The 15,621-nt window shown below is 37.0% G+C and overlaps 1 protein-coding gene across 6 annotated transcripts in view; it reads right to left on the reverse strand.

Moving 5' to 3' along the window:
* Positions 1 to 15,621, reverse strand: part of PPARG (peroxisome proliferator activated receptor gamma) — a 148,108-nt gene that overhangs the window by 62,494 nt on the left and 69,993 nt on the right. The window contains exon 1 of one of the 6 annotated variants that reach the window (XM_044252976.1): positions 13,392 to 13,467. The exons of 4 other annotated variants lie outside the window; for them this stretch is intronic. Coding sequence is in view for 1 of the 2 variants with exons in the window: in XM_044252971.1 (XP_044108906.1) it covers positions 7,901 to 8,054 (154 nt within the window). In the remaining variant the exon portion in view is untranslated. Of the gene's footprint in view, positions 1 to 7,900; positions 8,188 to 13,391; positions 13,468 to 15,621 lie in introns of those variants that run through there. One more of the 6 variants, XM_044252971.1, reaches the window with a different exon arrangement.

Here is a 15,621-nt window from a genome sequence, read left to right on the forward strand (position 1 = left end):
ATTTCATCAACTTTTTGTTTTAGAAGAGTTATCATATTTTACTACAGTATTTCTCTTCCCAAAGCCTCTCCTTCTTTTCTTTGGTATTTTCCTTTCTCAATATCTTAATCCCAGTACAAGCTTGATCAGTAATACAAAACCCAAACTATCTCAAATCAAGATAACCAATTACCTAATACTATGTGCAAGGTATTTTTCAGGCCTCACAAGAAATACATTATAACATAGTTCTTGACCTTGAGAAGCTTACCAAGGTGAAAGATGTTTAATAATAGCAGGCAGAATACAGACCAAACTAGTGAGAGAGACAATGAGTGCTCTAGAAGTGTAGAGGAGAAAAAGACCAACATGTACTGAAATAATCCAGAATAACTATATGGTAGAGTTGGTTTTTTTTTTTTTTTAAGAGTTGGGTTTTGAATTGTGAGGACCATGTGGGATGATTAGGATTTGGATTATTGTTGATAAAGGTATTCTAAGTAAAAGATATTTGTCTCTACCATCCAGCATGACCCTTATATTACCTCAGTTTCCTGAGACTGACATGAATATGGTATCAAAATGATTAAATTTGTGGTTTAAAAAAAAAGGACATTACTTGCAAACTGGATCGATTTCTTGGCCAACTGGGTCATCTGTTTGGGTCATTTGTTTGTATCTTGTAATTGGCTAGAGATGTGGTTGTATCAGTAGTAAAGAGATTTCTTTGTAAATGGCAGAGATTTCTATGTAAATCTGGCTATTCTTATATCAGACAGACACATTTGGTTCTTTTCAGCATCATATTTTGCCAATTAAGCAAACTTGCCCAGACAGTCTACATAATAGGTCTAAATTTTTAAAACTAATGGCAGGATTTTAGGTGAAGTGGAAGACAATAGTAAAGTAATATCCTACCATCTCACATTTAAAATATTCAATTGATAATGCCAAGTAATGAATGTTTTATTTTTTCCAAAAGAGGTGACTTAATTCAATGAAGTAAGGTGAGCCATGGTGCTCACATGTCTAGCTCCGACGAAGAATATTAGAACTGCTATTCTGTCTCTGAGTTTTGTCACTGGTTCTTTGCCAAAACAAGAAATTGAACCCGGGTTTCTTTCTTCTGGAACTGTGATTAATAATATGTATTGATCAGATAATATCTAAATATTCTGGGAAAAAATGCTAAGGAAAAGACTGTAAGCAAGTAAGAACGAAGTGTGACTTAATTAACTATAGTAACAGAAAACTTTGATAGCATGGACACTGAAAATCTGTATTATCCCAAAGTTGTAACTTCCATTTCACGGAAGACAAGACAAAACTAACATTTGCTGGACACCTGTTACATATCAGATCCTGTGCTAAGTGCTTCTTCACAGATTCAGTATTGGTTACTTAATCAAATAAGTTGCTTTCGTTAGCACTGCTAGCAAATAAGTCCCCTAAAATTTCAAATGAATACTGGAAGTATCAAAAGGTAGGCAGAGGGGCGCCTGAGTGGCTCAGTGAGTTAAGCCTCTGCCTTCAGCTCAGGTCATGATCTCAGGGTTCTGGGATTGAGCCCCGCATTGGGCTCTCTGCTCAGCAGGGAGCCTGTTTCCCCCTCTTTCTCTGCCTGCCTCTCCCCCTACTTGTAATCTCTCTCTATGTTGAATAAATAGATAAAATCTTAAAAAAAAAAAAAAAAAGGGTGGGCAGACTTGCTAAAGAAGCTAGGCATTCAGATAAGTCAAAAACTGTGATATTCAAATTAATATTCAAATAATACTCAAATAATGATAATCCAAACCAATGGAGGGATATGATGCAAATAACTGTATAACAGGCAATTCAAAATAGATTTGTATCTGGTTTTTAAGACAGATCATGTTGTTGGTTTGTTTATACCAGCATGGGTTTTAGAACAATACATTAGCATGTACACTAAACTTCTGTTTTAACTTATCAAACATATTCTAGTGCCTTACCTCAGGAGGTGGTGAGGTACAGCAGCAGGTCAGCTTGGAATTAATAAGACAACAATAAGAGCTTATTATGTATCTATTATATGTTAGATACTTGTGGAATAAAGAAGAGAATAAAACATGGGTCTTGTCCTCAACAACTATATAACTTGGATTAAGAGAATATATAAAACAGAAAATATTATCAGGCAGTCTCCAATTAAGGGCTAAACAGTGTGATACAGACCAACGCAGAAGAGGGAATTTTATTATTTTATTTTAACAAGTATGAATCAACTGGCCATTTACCAAACATGTCCCAGGCATTTGGGATATACGTGAATGAGCAAACTAGACAAAGATCCCGCCTTTATGGGGTTGATATGCTAGTGTGAAAAAGTGGACAACAAGTACAATAGGTGAGTAAATTATACAGTATGTTAGAAGATGGTGAATACTTAGAAATGAAACCATGGAGCAGGAGGAGGGAAAGTGACTAAGTGAAGCGAGGAGCTGCTGCTGTAGGGTTGTGAGCTGAGTGACAGAGCTGACCTAGAATTTAATGTGATCCCTCTGCATGAAGGCTGACACTAAGCAGTTAGGAGGTGAGGAAAGAGGCAGGACAACTCATCAAAGAGTGGGATACCAATCCAGACAAGAGACAGTGGCTTGGATGAGTACGGACAGTGAAGTGGGGAGAGGTAATATATTCTGAACATATTTTCAGTTTAGAGGAACAATTAACAGTAACGTATTAACAGGAGGTCTTGTGTCGTGGTGGTTACTTGAACCCGATGTTGAAGGACAGGGAGGATTTGAAAAGGTGGAAGAATTAGGAAAGGCATTCCAGGATGTGGTGGGCTTAGAGGCAAGGGTGAGTCTGGCTTATTCTTGGGACAATGTGATTAGTCCAAGTAGAAAAAGGCAGATCATTCTCTGGGGTGTACAGGGAAATAAAATACACAAAGTGGAAATGGATTATACAAAGCTTTCAAAGCTAGGTGGAAGTGTTTAGACTTCACAAAATTCACTATGGGGCACTACTTGTATACAGTAAGTGCTCAATACATACTGGAAGTCTGATAGGCTTTCAGGACCGCTTACCTTGCAGATTAGACTGGATGGCTAAATGTCTCTCATTTAGAAAGTCAGCTAAAAGGCTGTACATGAATCCCAGTGTGTGGTCAGAAGAGATGATATTCCTTATGGTAAATGACAGTTGACTGTTTTAAATTTACTTTATAATGCAAGCCATTCACCACTTTTAGGAACTTCAATCTTGTGTTGGCAAATCTCTTACCTGATAAAAATTACATGGGTCTAAACACTGTGTGCAGCTAGCCACGCGATCTTAATTCTGAGGTTACTGGAATTGGACAGCAGTTGCTATCAGATGCAAATGTAATTCCTGTGTCTCTAAATTAGTTACAGGTACAAAACTGTATCTACAAAAAAAGGTAATCTTGTAGAGGTTTACAGAAACTTAGTTCCATCTAACTAGTCTGATTCATTCATATCACATTTATTTTTGCAAATATTCAACACTAGTAGATGGACATGAGGTATTTGCTGGGACAACTTTCTTATGCCTAATTTAAGGCTGTCCAAAGGAAGCTAAAATAACAGAACCCATGTCAGTTCTGTTGCTCTAATACAATGAAGACATTTACTTGGCTCAGATTTCCACTGATGCAAAGAATATGTGCTTTATAAGGAGTTATGATGATTTTAGAAATTTCCTATGGGTTACCTTATTCAAGTTACAGGTGAGAATGTTGACAAAGATAGTAACCTATGACAAACTATCAGAGCTATAAAAATTGTTTTCCATTTGACAACCTCTTTTATACAGCAATGAAGAGTTTAAATGGATAACTGCTGTCAGGTAACTTTCAAAACAAGTTGTACTCCTTAGGGATGCTAGGGAAAAATAAATTTAAAAAATTTTTAAATGCTGTTTTCTTGTAAGACTCTAATATACATGACATTTGTTTCTGGTGTTTCCTATAACTCACAATTTGGGGGGAAGTACAAGAGAAATGATAGTTTTTGGAAACATAGTAAGGAGATTCTAAGAGTCTTGAAATCTACCAAATCTACTATGTCCTGGTGATCAGAAAAGAGATATGAACAGCTAAATCAGAGAAATAAATGATAAAATAGAGCCACACTAAAAAAATTAATATAGACGATAGTAACATTCTAGAAAAAGGCCCTGAATCATTATTAATGTGAGATTGTGAAATTTACAGCTGTGTCAATTACCTAAATCTTCATCATAAAGAATATTATAATCTAAGATAGTTTTTCTTTTTTCTTTTTCTTTTTTAAAGATTATTTATTTATTTATTTATTTGACAAAGAGGGAGAGAGATCATAAGTAGGCAGAGAGGCACGGAGAGAGAGGGGGTGGGAAGCAGGCTCCCCACCGAGCTGAGAGCCCGATGCGGGGCTCGATCCCAGGACCCCGAGACCATGACCTGAGCTGAAGGCAGAGGCTTAACCTGCTGAGCCACCCAGGCGCCCCTAAGATAGTTTTCAGTGTCTCGGAGAATAAAACGTTTAATCACTGTTTTCATTTATGGCCCAAGAATGATTTCAGTTTTTGGAAATCCAATCTTTTCTGAAACAAACATTAACAAAAGTGGGAGGTAACTGCCCCATTAAAAAAAAAAAAAATCTGACAGAAAGATACTTTCTCTAAGTATGATTATTTCCTTATCAAAATATTCAGGTGAGGTCATGGGAGAAGCCTCATCTCACTCAAAAACTGCCATTATTTTGATACACAAAGAATTCTGTGGTTTCCCCCCACATATTCCCTAAAATGCTTCTAAATTAAGATACTGTATGTTTTCTGTTCCATCCATAAGTGATTAATACTAGAAGACCAAAACAATAAACTCTATATAGAACTTCAGATGGGCTTTTGCAAATATTGTGTCATTTAATCCTTGTAATAACCCTGTATTTCTGTTGCTATATGTGGAAACGGAGGGAAGAGAGGATAAATGGCTTACTCAAATTCACACGGAACATACATGGCCAGGACAAGACTTGTAGTTGCATTCCCTGATACTACCTAGGTCCCTTTAAACCTCTAGAAAGGTGAATACTTTGGTCAATTATTTAATGCTTCCAAATATACAGTTGCCTGGAGTCTTACAGAGGCACAGTTTAAGTACCCTTCCATAAAAATGGCGGCAATCAATCACTCACTCCTATCTCAGGAGAGGCGCTTGTTTCAAAGGATTGTCTATTGCAGCATTTATCATGCCTCCAAGGCATATTTCCCTTGCTCAATCAGCTCCAAAGGACAAGCGTGTCATCATCTTTCAATGCTCTGGTGCAACACTTTAAAATTATAGAATTCACACAGGACTAAGTCTGGCATGAAAAGTAGGAGGCATATTCAGCTTGAGCTTGTGGAAGCTTTCCTTCAATATTGCCAATTTTTACTAGGAGAGATGGTTTCAGAGCCAGCATGGGGTTACTTGGGGTTACTTGAGGAGCTCATGATGAAAACGGGGAAACAAGATAAAGGGGGCCTCACAGTGATAATGGAGCCCAGGAAAAAGCACAGAACTCCTATTTGGGTAGAGTGGCTACATAGATTTTTTAATCTCATGATATGACCAATATAGCTTGGACATCTGGATCATTCACAGCCATCAAGAAACTTTTTCTTCAAAGTAGCACCAAGCTACTTGCAACAACCCCCAAGACCACCTTGCCTACAGTGAGCAGGAAAGAGCCACCCAGGCGCCCCTAGAAAGCTAATTACCATATTAAAGCCAAATCCTAAACTCTACAGTGTTTCATCTCTGATGGCCTCAATTTCAAGTTTGTTTGTTTGTTTGTTTTGGGAAGGGTGGAGTAAATAGTGGTCATCTACACAATGCAACTGAAGTTAACAACCATAGGCCTTTGCCTTTAGGAATAATATTTTCAGCAGAACACCACTTAGGAATAAGAAATAATCAGATACCATATAACGAAAGTTAAATTATTTGTACAATATATAATTTTTAAACTGCTAATAATTCTGTACCATGCTAATTAAGAAGTAAAGTACTGTATTAGTCTTGGAGGGGATTTGAGACTCAAGACAATTAAACTCTGGCAAATTCAAATCATAACCATAGAGAGATTAATACAGAATGAAAACTAACTTGAATCACAAAATGATCTCTTACCATATACAGAATTTTTCCTCAGTTAACCTAAAATATTTGTTGTACTAAATTCTGGACATATTCCTTGCAAACAGACTTAACTACCAACTTTTTTTTTTTTTTTTTAAAGATTTTATTTATTTATTTGAGAGAGAGAGACAGTGAGAGAGAGCATGAGCCAGGAGAAGGTCAGAGAGCGAAGCAGACTCCCCATGGAGCTGGGAGCCCGATGTGGGACTCGATCCCGGGACTCCAGGATCACGCCCTGAGCCGAAGGCAGTCGTCCAACCAACTGTTTGACCCAAGAACTATTTCACAGTATAGCTAGGACATTCTGCCCTGATGCAAGCTAACTTAGTAACTAGAGAAAGACAGCAATAATTTTTATGGCTTTTAAAAAATAGAAAGCAGATTTTTTTTAAAAAAGATTTTATTTATTTATTTGACAGAGAGAAATCACAAGTAGATGGAGAGGCAGGCAGAGAGAGAGAGAGGGAAGCAGGTTCCCCGCTGAGCAGAGAGCCCGATGCGGGACTCAATCCCAGGACCCCGAGATCATGACCTGAGCCGAAGGCAGCGGCTCAACCCACTGAGCCACCCAGGCGCCCCTAGAAAGCAGATTTTATATAATATAATGAAACAAAACTCCTATTTAAGAGGCACAGATGACAGATAAATATATTGAATCAAATCACCGTAATAGAATGAAACAGTATTTCAGGAAATATTTTTTCTTTTTTTTTAAACAGCCTGATGTTTTAACAAAAACAAACAAACAAACAAAAAAAACTGTGACTAATATGTTCAAAATTCAGACTTCCAGAAAAATTAAAATGTAAAGCCATTCATTTCAACAACAAAGTGTCTTAACTGTAACTCTTTAGCACTCGTATTCTAAAACACCAGTCACACTGGTTCTATTTTTATGCCGTATCTATGAGAAAAAAATACGTAGAAATACAGAAATAAATATGAAACAGTACAAAACAGAAGAAGCTGTGCTAAGAAACTCCAGTAGAAGGAGCTGTAGAAATGAAGAACTTATATTTTGCAATGGCCAAGAAAGGAATTTTGAAAAACGAGGTATCTGCTTGGATCTTATATATCTGAGTACAAGTAATAGCTAATCAGTTACTTGGTATGCAATAGGCATTTAGGGATGTTGCTTTCTTTATGTGTAAAATGAAATGCTTGGAATAGACATTCTCCAAGGCCCCACAATCTATTCTACAATGCATTAGGCACCATGCTAGAAATACAGAGAAGAATATAAGTTGGTCCTACACTCTGGAAACATACAATTCTTTGGGAGAGATAAAATGTACAAATATCTAGATTTTAAAATAGAACTAAACATGCTGAGAGAGCTTTAAGAGGAATAAAAATGTTGTAGGTGGGATAAAAGCTGCCTGAGAGATACGTACCATATAAGACTACAAAACGGGAAAAAGGGACCCCCTCGGGTATTTCTAAAAAAATCCTCAAGTATATTTGGGAAGCACATATAAACCAAGGAAATAAAAATGAATAAGATTTTTAAAAATATAAATATACCTTTAATGCCTACAATTCAGGAACTAGGAGCCCTACACAGAGACATACATGGATTAGTTTAGGTTTCTTTTTCAAAGTTCTGATGCTTACAACTGAACACTAAAACAGCAAACTAGGCATTAAAAGACTGGACTACACACATCTCATATTAGAATATAACCTGGAAAATAATCTACAAGAGCAATTTCATCATTCCATAAACACCCAAAGTAACCCAACAGCCATATCTGGAATTGACTTTACCTTGTGAAGTGCTTGCAGACAGTGTATCAGCAAAGGAATCGCTTTCTGGGTCAATAAGAGACTCTCCCAGAGTTTCACCCATAATAGCATGGAAGAGGGCTTTGCTGTAATTCACACTGATATTTTGTCTATTTCTTGCAAAAGACCAATCCATTAAAAGAAAAGGACTTGCAGTAGCAGAACTTGTGAACACAACCAATGAGTTAAGACATCAGTTTCCAAATATTACGGAGAGGTGGGAATTAATCCACAAAGGACCAGGCCTGAATTGGCTGGCACTGTCCTGTGAGAGAGCCAGCTGTGACAAATGTGGTGTCATAATGTTGCTCACTGCTTTGGCAAGACTTGGTACATTACAAGGAAAACATTGCCACACCGTCTCGCCAGTGACCCACATGTTCTGTGTCTTGTGAGGGGCGTGAGTTGTACAGTATTTAGAGCTATCAAAGCAAAGAGATTGTTCAGTGTTCAACTGCTCCCTAAGTGGGAAACTTTACATCTCTGGGTTATGAAATACCAGATAAACTTACTTGGACAAAGTTTTTTTCTAGCTGCCCATCCCTGGTTGAATCTCTAATCATATTACCTGAAGGAAACTAATTAATTCAAACATGTACTTGTATTTTAAAATCTGGCATCGGCATGCCACTGAAATGTTACTTTCTGAGGCATTGGTTCCAGCCCCTGACAAAGGCCAAAGTGACACTGACAAATTCTAGAAGATTAAATAGTTGAGAGATATAGTTTAGATTTGATCTATCAGGGTTTGCTTTTTAAAAACTCGATGATGAAGTTTAGCCATCGCTAGCAGAGGCAGTAACACTGCACCAAGGACTGAGCATAGCTGATGATTCAATGATAAATGCCATGTCATAACAGAAAAAGTGGAGTTCTCTCTGAGAAGAATAATGAATTAGCAGAAAAAATAAATAGGCTCACACTGATAGGTTGGCGAGGAACTGTGGTCAGTTTTGTAATCAGGAAAAAGCTGGCTTCTTGCTCAAGGCCTTTGCCCTTTTTGGCAAGGAGAAACACGAGCAGTGCCAAACTTCAGTGTGGAAGCAGGTCTCCACTTGTCCCATAAGTAGCCTGATAGAATTGCAGCGACTTGTGGATTTAATCAAGATGCCCCCACATAGGGCGATGGATCAGATGGCAATAATTCCCTTAGACTTATCCTAATGTTCCCCCAAGTGGCATTAAGTATCTATCTGTTCCATCTACATTGAGTAACTGGTCATTCTGCAAGAGGACTAGCAAAAGTTTCCCTGTTAATCATGGAGCAACAATTTGGTGGGGAAAATGCATACTTGGGCCTTCACAGCACAGAATAAATTTATTTTTTTAAGATTTTATTTATTTATTTGACAGAGAGATCACAAGTAGGCAGAGAGGCAGGCAGAGAGAGAAAGGAGGAAGCAGGCTCCCCGCCGAGCAGAGAGCCCGATGCAGGGCTCGATCCCAGGACCCCGGGATCATGACCTGAGCCGAAGGCAGAGGCTTTAAGCCACTGAGCCACCCAGGTGCCCCCACAGCACAGAATAAAGTGGAGAGCTGGGCGTTTGTGTTGCTTAAAAACCTTTAAAAACCAAAAAGCGTTTACTAAGGTAGTTCGAGTTAAAGCAAATTTCTTGGCAGTCCAAATGACAGAGGTAATTACAGGTATGTAGGATTAGTTTTGTCTATATTCAACTTGAACTATCAATAAAGGAGTTTCTCCTTCCCTCTCAATGCTGGGAAGTTTCCTCCTATTACAGACAAGATGATAATAGTTAAAAGTATGATTAGTCTAAGATTTTTGGTTAAATATAAGGATGGAGCAAAATCAATTCTAGAAGTCAAGGACAGTTTTCTTCTTGTTAATAAAACAGAACAAAAATTTAAGCTAGTCATTCTGCTTACAGATAATGTCCCAAGATGTGCTTGCATCTGGAAGGCAAATTTCAGCTTTCTTCCTATGAAATGGCAGTTTCTCCCTCAATTCCCTATCCTCTCCCCATTCTAGGTCTCAGATTCCAATGTCTTTCCAACTTAAAAAAAAAAAAAAGAACAAGTTTATTAAAATGTTAAAATTATGCCAGAGTATAAGAAGGACAAAATAGGCAGAAGGATACCATTCTTAGAGTGAAGCTCTTTATAAAAAAGCCTAACACTCTGTTAAGAAGATGAGAAAACAAGGCCCCCAAATGACAAGTACATTCTCCAGATTAAACAGGTAGGTAGTGACAAATGTGGAACTAGACTCTAGGTTTTTTAGGTGTCTAATTCCCAGGCCAGCCAACTACTGGTCTTCCCCAACTTCCACTCTCACAAGCGTCTAAATTACGTCTTTTACTAAATCAGTCACCAAAGAGACAGAGTATAGGGTGAGTTATGGGGATAATATGTTAAATCTTTCACAGAGTGTCAGTCAAAAACTGTGTCATTAATTTTTCAATACCCATGGATATAGAGTTGATGTGGGGAGCTTCTCAATGTCTTTTTCTCTCTTATTCCTACATTTCTTCAACGATGATGTAGGTCATTCATGCCACATAATTCTATCTGGGGAGATCACTTTAAGTTTCTGAGGCCAGCGGAATTAAGCTGGTCTTCCAGTTGGTTAGTGGTGTCTTCTGCTATTTTGGACAATACACAGGTCCATTCTTTCCAACTATCATCGAAGGGACTAATTTCTGGATTCTTCCCCTTCTATTACTTCTATTCTCTTTTTTTCTCCCCTTAGATACCATTCAACTTGTCCGTCTACTGTTGTAGCTATCCCTTCCAAGCCCCTAACCGTTCTCACTCACACTGTGCTTTAGATATTCAAATATAGAATTATTTACAACAGCTAATTATTCCCTAACATCTGAATCTAATGGTATCTATTCCCCTTGGACTGTATTATTTGAGAGCAACAACCTGTCCTGTTCACTGCATTTCACTCCTTTATTTGATCAACAGATGTTTATTGGCAAGATATCAGAATACACTGGCAGGCCTTCAGTTAGGGGCTGGCTTAACGAACAAGATGGATGTGTTCTTATCTTGTGGATTTCAAAGCTAGTCAATAAGCAAAAACTACAATTTTATCAACAATTTTTATCAACATGGGGACTGTAGGCTCAGTAAATGTCACTTAAACTCTTGACAGCATGTCAAGCAATACAGAGAACACCCCAAGTTACTAACAAAATGCTTATACAATGTGGATATTTAATCATCATAAAAAAAGATTTTATTTATTTATTTGGCAGAGAGAAAGAGAGATCACAAGTAGGCAGAGAGGCAGGCAGAGGAGGAGGGGGAAGCAGGCTCCCTGCCGAGCAGAGAGCCCAATGAGGGGCTAAATCCCAGGACCCTGGGATCATTACCTGGGCCTAAGGCAGAGGATTAAGACCACTGAGCCACCCAGGTGCCCTGATCAATCATCACTTTTATGTTAGTAACAATATTTATTAATTTTTAAAGATTTATCTATTTATTTGAGAGAGAGAGTATATGTGGGGGAGGAAGGGGAGAATCTCAAGCAGACTCCCTGCTGAGTGCAGAGTCACCCAGGGCTTAATCCCAGGACCCTGAAATCATGACCTGAGCTGAAACCAAGAGTCCAATGCTCAACTGACTGAGCCTCCCAGGCACCCCACTAACAATATTTTAATATTTTGCATCACGCTGTAGCACCAGGTCACTTGAGAAGTAACTTGTTCATGCGTATATTAAAATGGACAAAAATAAACGGAGTCAATCCCATTTGTATCTAATTAGGAATGTGCTTTGCCTTGAGATACTGAAGAGACTTATTTCACAGTGATCCATCCGTGTATTCCTCAAATATTTATCAAACACCTTCTGAGTGCCAGATATTATTCTAAGTATAGGAGATAAATTCATTAATAATCCAAGTTCCTATCCTCAATAAGTTCATATTTAACTATATTTATACAAATTATCTGAATATACCTAAAAGAGTGATCTTTTTCCTCAATTAACTTTGAAAGTCAATTAGCATGCACTGATGCCAGAAAAAGTATATTTGCTTAAATAAAGTCATTCCTATCATTGGACAGTATATGATCACCAGAAAATTTATGAGAGTTTTGACATGCATGTGAATATTTCTATTTTCAAGGCCTTAAGATTCCCCAGTGTCCTATTCTTCATAATATCAAAATCAAGAGGATATTATAAGATGTGTAAAAGAGCATGCTGGTAAATAGGACTATAATATAAGATGATGGAGCTGTAGACAAGTCCAGGTGTTTTGCATACCAACTGCATAGCCGTACTTGCATCTGAAGGGTACTTCTACAAAGAAGTCTCCATTGGATGGTTTTCCTTCCATCCCATGAAGAACCCCTTCAAAGGCTAGTCCTTGCTAATCCAGCAGAGTGAGGAGGAATAGTAGAAGACCACCTTCCTTACGTACTTGCACAAAAGCTAGCTCAGTTGCTTCTACTGAGGGATGCAGGGCTTTGTGTGATGTTGAAGTTGAGAAGGCCATCTCCTCTTGGACTTTAGAGACATATGGGGTATGGATGTGACTGTGGGTAGAGTATGTATAAAGAGCAAGAATAAGAATGAAGAGAATTTGGAATGGTCATATAGTGAGGAGGCTGAAAAACTAATTCTGCCCTAGTTTATGACACTTGAAAAAAAATGTAGTTTGGTATTTGAGAAGGCTATGCTTCAGTATTTTGTCTTCAATATGATTTCTGTCTTTAGCCAAAAGAATCTGAACATTATTCAGCCAAAAAACTTCCGAACTTTTAGTACAATTAGGAGAAGGCAACTGGACTAATATCAGCTGTGCGTGATTCAGTAACAAAGAGAATGTCTAAAAATCCATAGTTAATAAAATCATAGTATTATATATGTATAAGGTTTTTAAAATATTATTCAGTGTTTGGAACAGTTTATATAAAATATATACATAAAATAGAATATTAAATATTTTTTGTGTTATGTTACTCTTGAAAGCTAATTAAAACCTTGCTTTTTTTGGGTGTAGGTTAAATTTGGATTTTAGCTTCTAGAGTAAAATTGAATTTTTAAAACTGCTTTAATTGTTTTCTTTTTCTTTTATGTAAAATAGGCTATGTTAGTATTGGTATAGAAGTGTTTACAGTATTTTTTTCTTTTGTTATAACTCCATTTTAAAAGCTGCTTCATTTAATGCTTCAAGCCCTATGAATACTTATGCTGGCTCCTAAAGGTTAGATCTTTGGGAGAACAAGATCGAACACCTCTTTTTATCTCTAGAGCCTAACAGTGTCTCTAGTCGGCACACATGTTTATTATTTTTGTTGATGCTGAGAATCATGAAAGAACAGCTGCTTGCACATCTGTCTCACATGGACCATTCAAGGAAGAGTTTAGAGACCAAATGAACTGACAAAAACATCAGTTTTCTTCTTGTTCCAACAAGACATTTCCCCATGGTACTCCAAAGGACACCAGATAATCGTGAACAAGCAGAATGTCTACGTAAGCTCTCTGCTCCCCCTACCCAGAACTGGTGCCTTTTCCTACTGCAGTTAAAGTTGGCTTGGAACTCTATCTTCTAGCTGTGGTTGCATCAATTCAGGATTTCTTCATAGTCACAGGGGACACAACATGGAAGAAATGATGTTCCAATGGGACGCATGCCTAAACAGAGGAACAAATAATCCTGTATCCTAAAATGTAAATTCCACTGCAACCCTTAACAGCAAGCCCAGTACTCCCATGTAAAAAGACAAAGGGAAACTGCTGTTGAACAGTGCTTTTTTCCTTTTTTTTTTTTTTAAGGTTTAGTCCACTTTTCTTTCATCAAAAACCATAATTGGGTTCAGATATTCAAAAACTAACATTTTCTATATAGGATTAATATTTCAAACTAATATACCATTTTGATTTAAAGAAAAACCAACTAAAAATTTCTTTTTCTTTTCCCCCTTCAAAAGTTAACTGCTAGTAATACTTGAAAAAGAGCCTAACCTAACTACTTTCTAGGGATCAAATAAACACTTTTCAAATTACTGTACCTTTGAACCAAAGACATCACAACTAAACTATCTTGTCTTTGCTTATAATATCTGAAATTCTCCAGTAATGTGGTTTCTAGCATGATAAAATACCATGGGTCGTATTACCAACTGACCCAGATTTACGCTGTGTACAATCCCAAACCTCTAAAACATATCTCCTTCACTGCTCAGATTTTTAAAAAATAATTTTTAAAAAGACTTTATTTATTTATTTGACAGAGAGAGAGATCACAAGTAGGCAGAGAGTCAGGCATAGAGAGAGGGGGGAAGAAGGCTCCCCGCTGAGCAGGGAGCCTGATGCGGGGCTGGATCCCAGGACTCTGAGATCCTGACCTGAGCCGAAGGCAGAGGCTTTAAACCAGTTTAAAGTGCCCCAGTGCCCCCACTGCTCAGAGTTTAACAATTTTTCAAGATCAGTTATATGGAGATTCCCTAGGTAACCTATTTTATCACTGGTGAACCATACTAGAATTCCACAAACATCCTAAAGCAAGCTCAGAGCCACAGCACTATATACAAGTTCAGTTTATGTAAAATAAACAATTTACCAGTTCTGCAACTGTACCAATGGAAATATATGGATTATTGAGATCAATAGTACTAGGGAGATTAATATATTCAAACTTAGTACCAGGGAGATTAGTATATATTATAAAACTTAGTACCAGGGAGATTAATATATTCAAACTCTCTTAATTTTTCACATAAGGAAAATGAGTTCCAGAAAAATGAAATGATTTGCCCAAGGTAATACCCAGATAATCAGGAGCAGAGTTTGAACTAAACATCAGGTTTCTTCATTCCCAGTTCAAAGCACCAAACTGTACTGTCATGAAAATGATGCAATAAAATGTTCAAATAAACTGTTCCGATCCATTATCCTTAATGCCAACAATTATGTGAGAAGTCTATCAGCATGAAAGCATTTATAAAATGATATGATTCACTTAATGTGCATGAATCACCAATGAGAATATCATAGTTCATCACAGAGTTTAAAGACTTTGCTTTCTACAAAGTACTCAATAACAACCTGGTAAATAAAATTCAGTAACATCTGAGCAATCAATTCCGGAATTAATTTTGCTGACAAATGTCCTTTTGCCTCATTCATATTTTCTTTAAGAGTCATCCTTGCATGCTGGAGTTCTTCAGGGAGAAACAGTTGTCTTTTCTGACATAGTTCCTTGTTCTTCCAAAAATAATAAAATTGCTATTTGAAAGCTTCCACTTTGCACTAATAATATTCTCATTTTTTTATTATGTTAGTCACCATACAGTACATCATTAGTTTTTGATGTAGTGTTCCATGACTCATTGTTTGCGTGTAACACCAGTTGCTTAATTTTTTAAAAAGGTACATTAGAGCTGTATGGTGTTTTTAATCTCATTTGAAATTCACAATGCCACTGGGTGGTCATTCAAAGCAAAATAAGAAAATAATAACAAGTACCGAATAGGGCTTCAATATGGAACCCTGTAATGGGTTTGGGTCATAAATTTTTATTTTTTATTTATAAAGTTATTCTTTATAAATATATAAATAGTTTCTATTTATAAAGTTATACTTTATTTTCTATCAACTCTGTAAATGCTATCATGAATAATGGTCTACTACTAAGTGAACTTGTAAAATTCATACCTGTTTTTGAAGATTTCAAACTCTACTTGTGTATCATTTCTTCATGAAACATATTTATGTTCATGGAA

The sequence above is a fragment of the Neovison vison genome, chromosome 6 (assembly GCF_020171115.1).
Source record: "Neovison vison isolate M4711 chromosome 6, ASM_NN_V1, whole genome shotgun sequence".
Lineage (NCBI taxonomy): Eukaryota > Metazoa > Chordata > Mammalia > Carnivora > Mustelidae > Neogale > Neogale vison.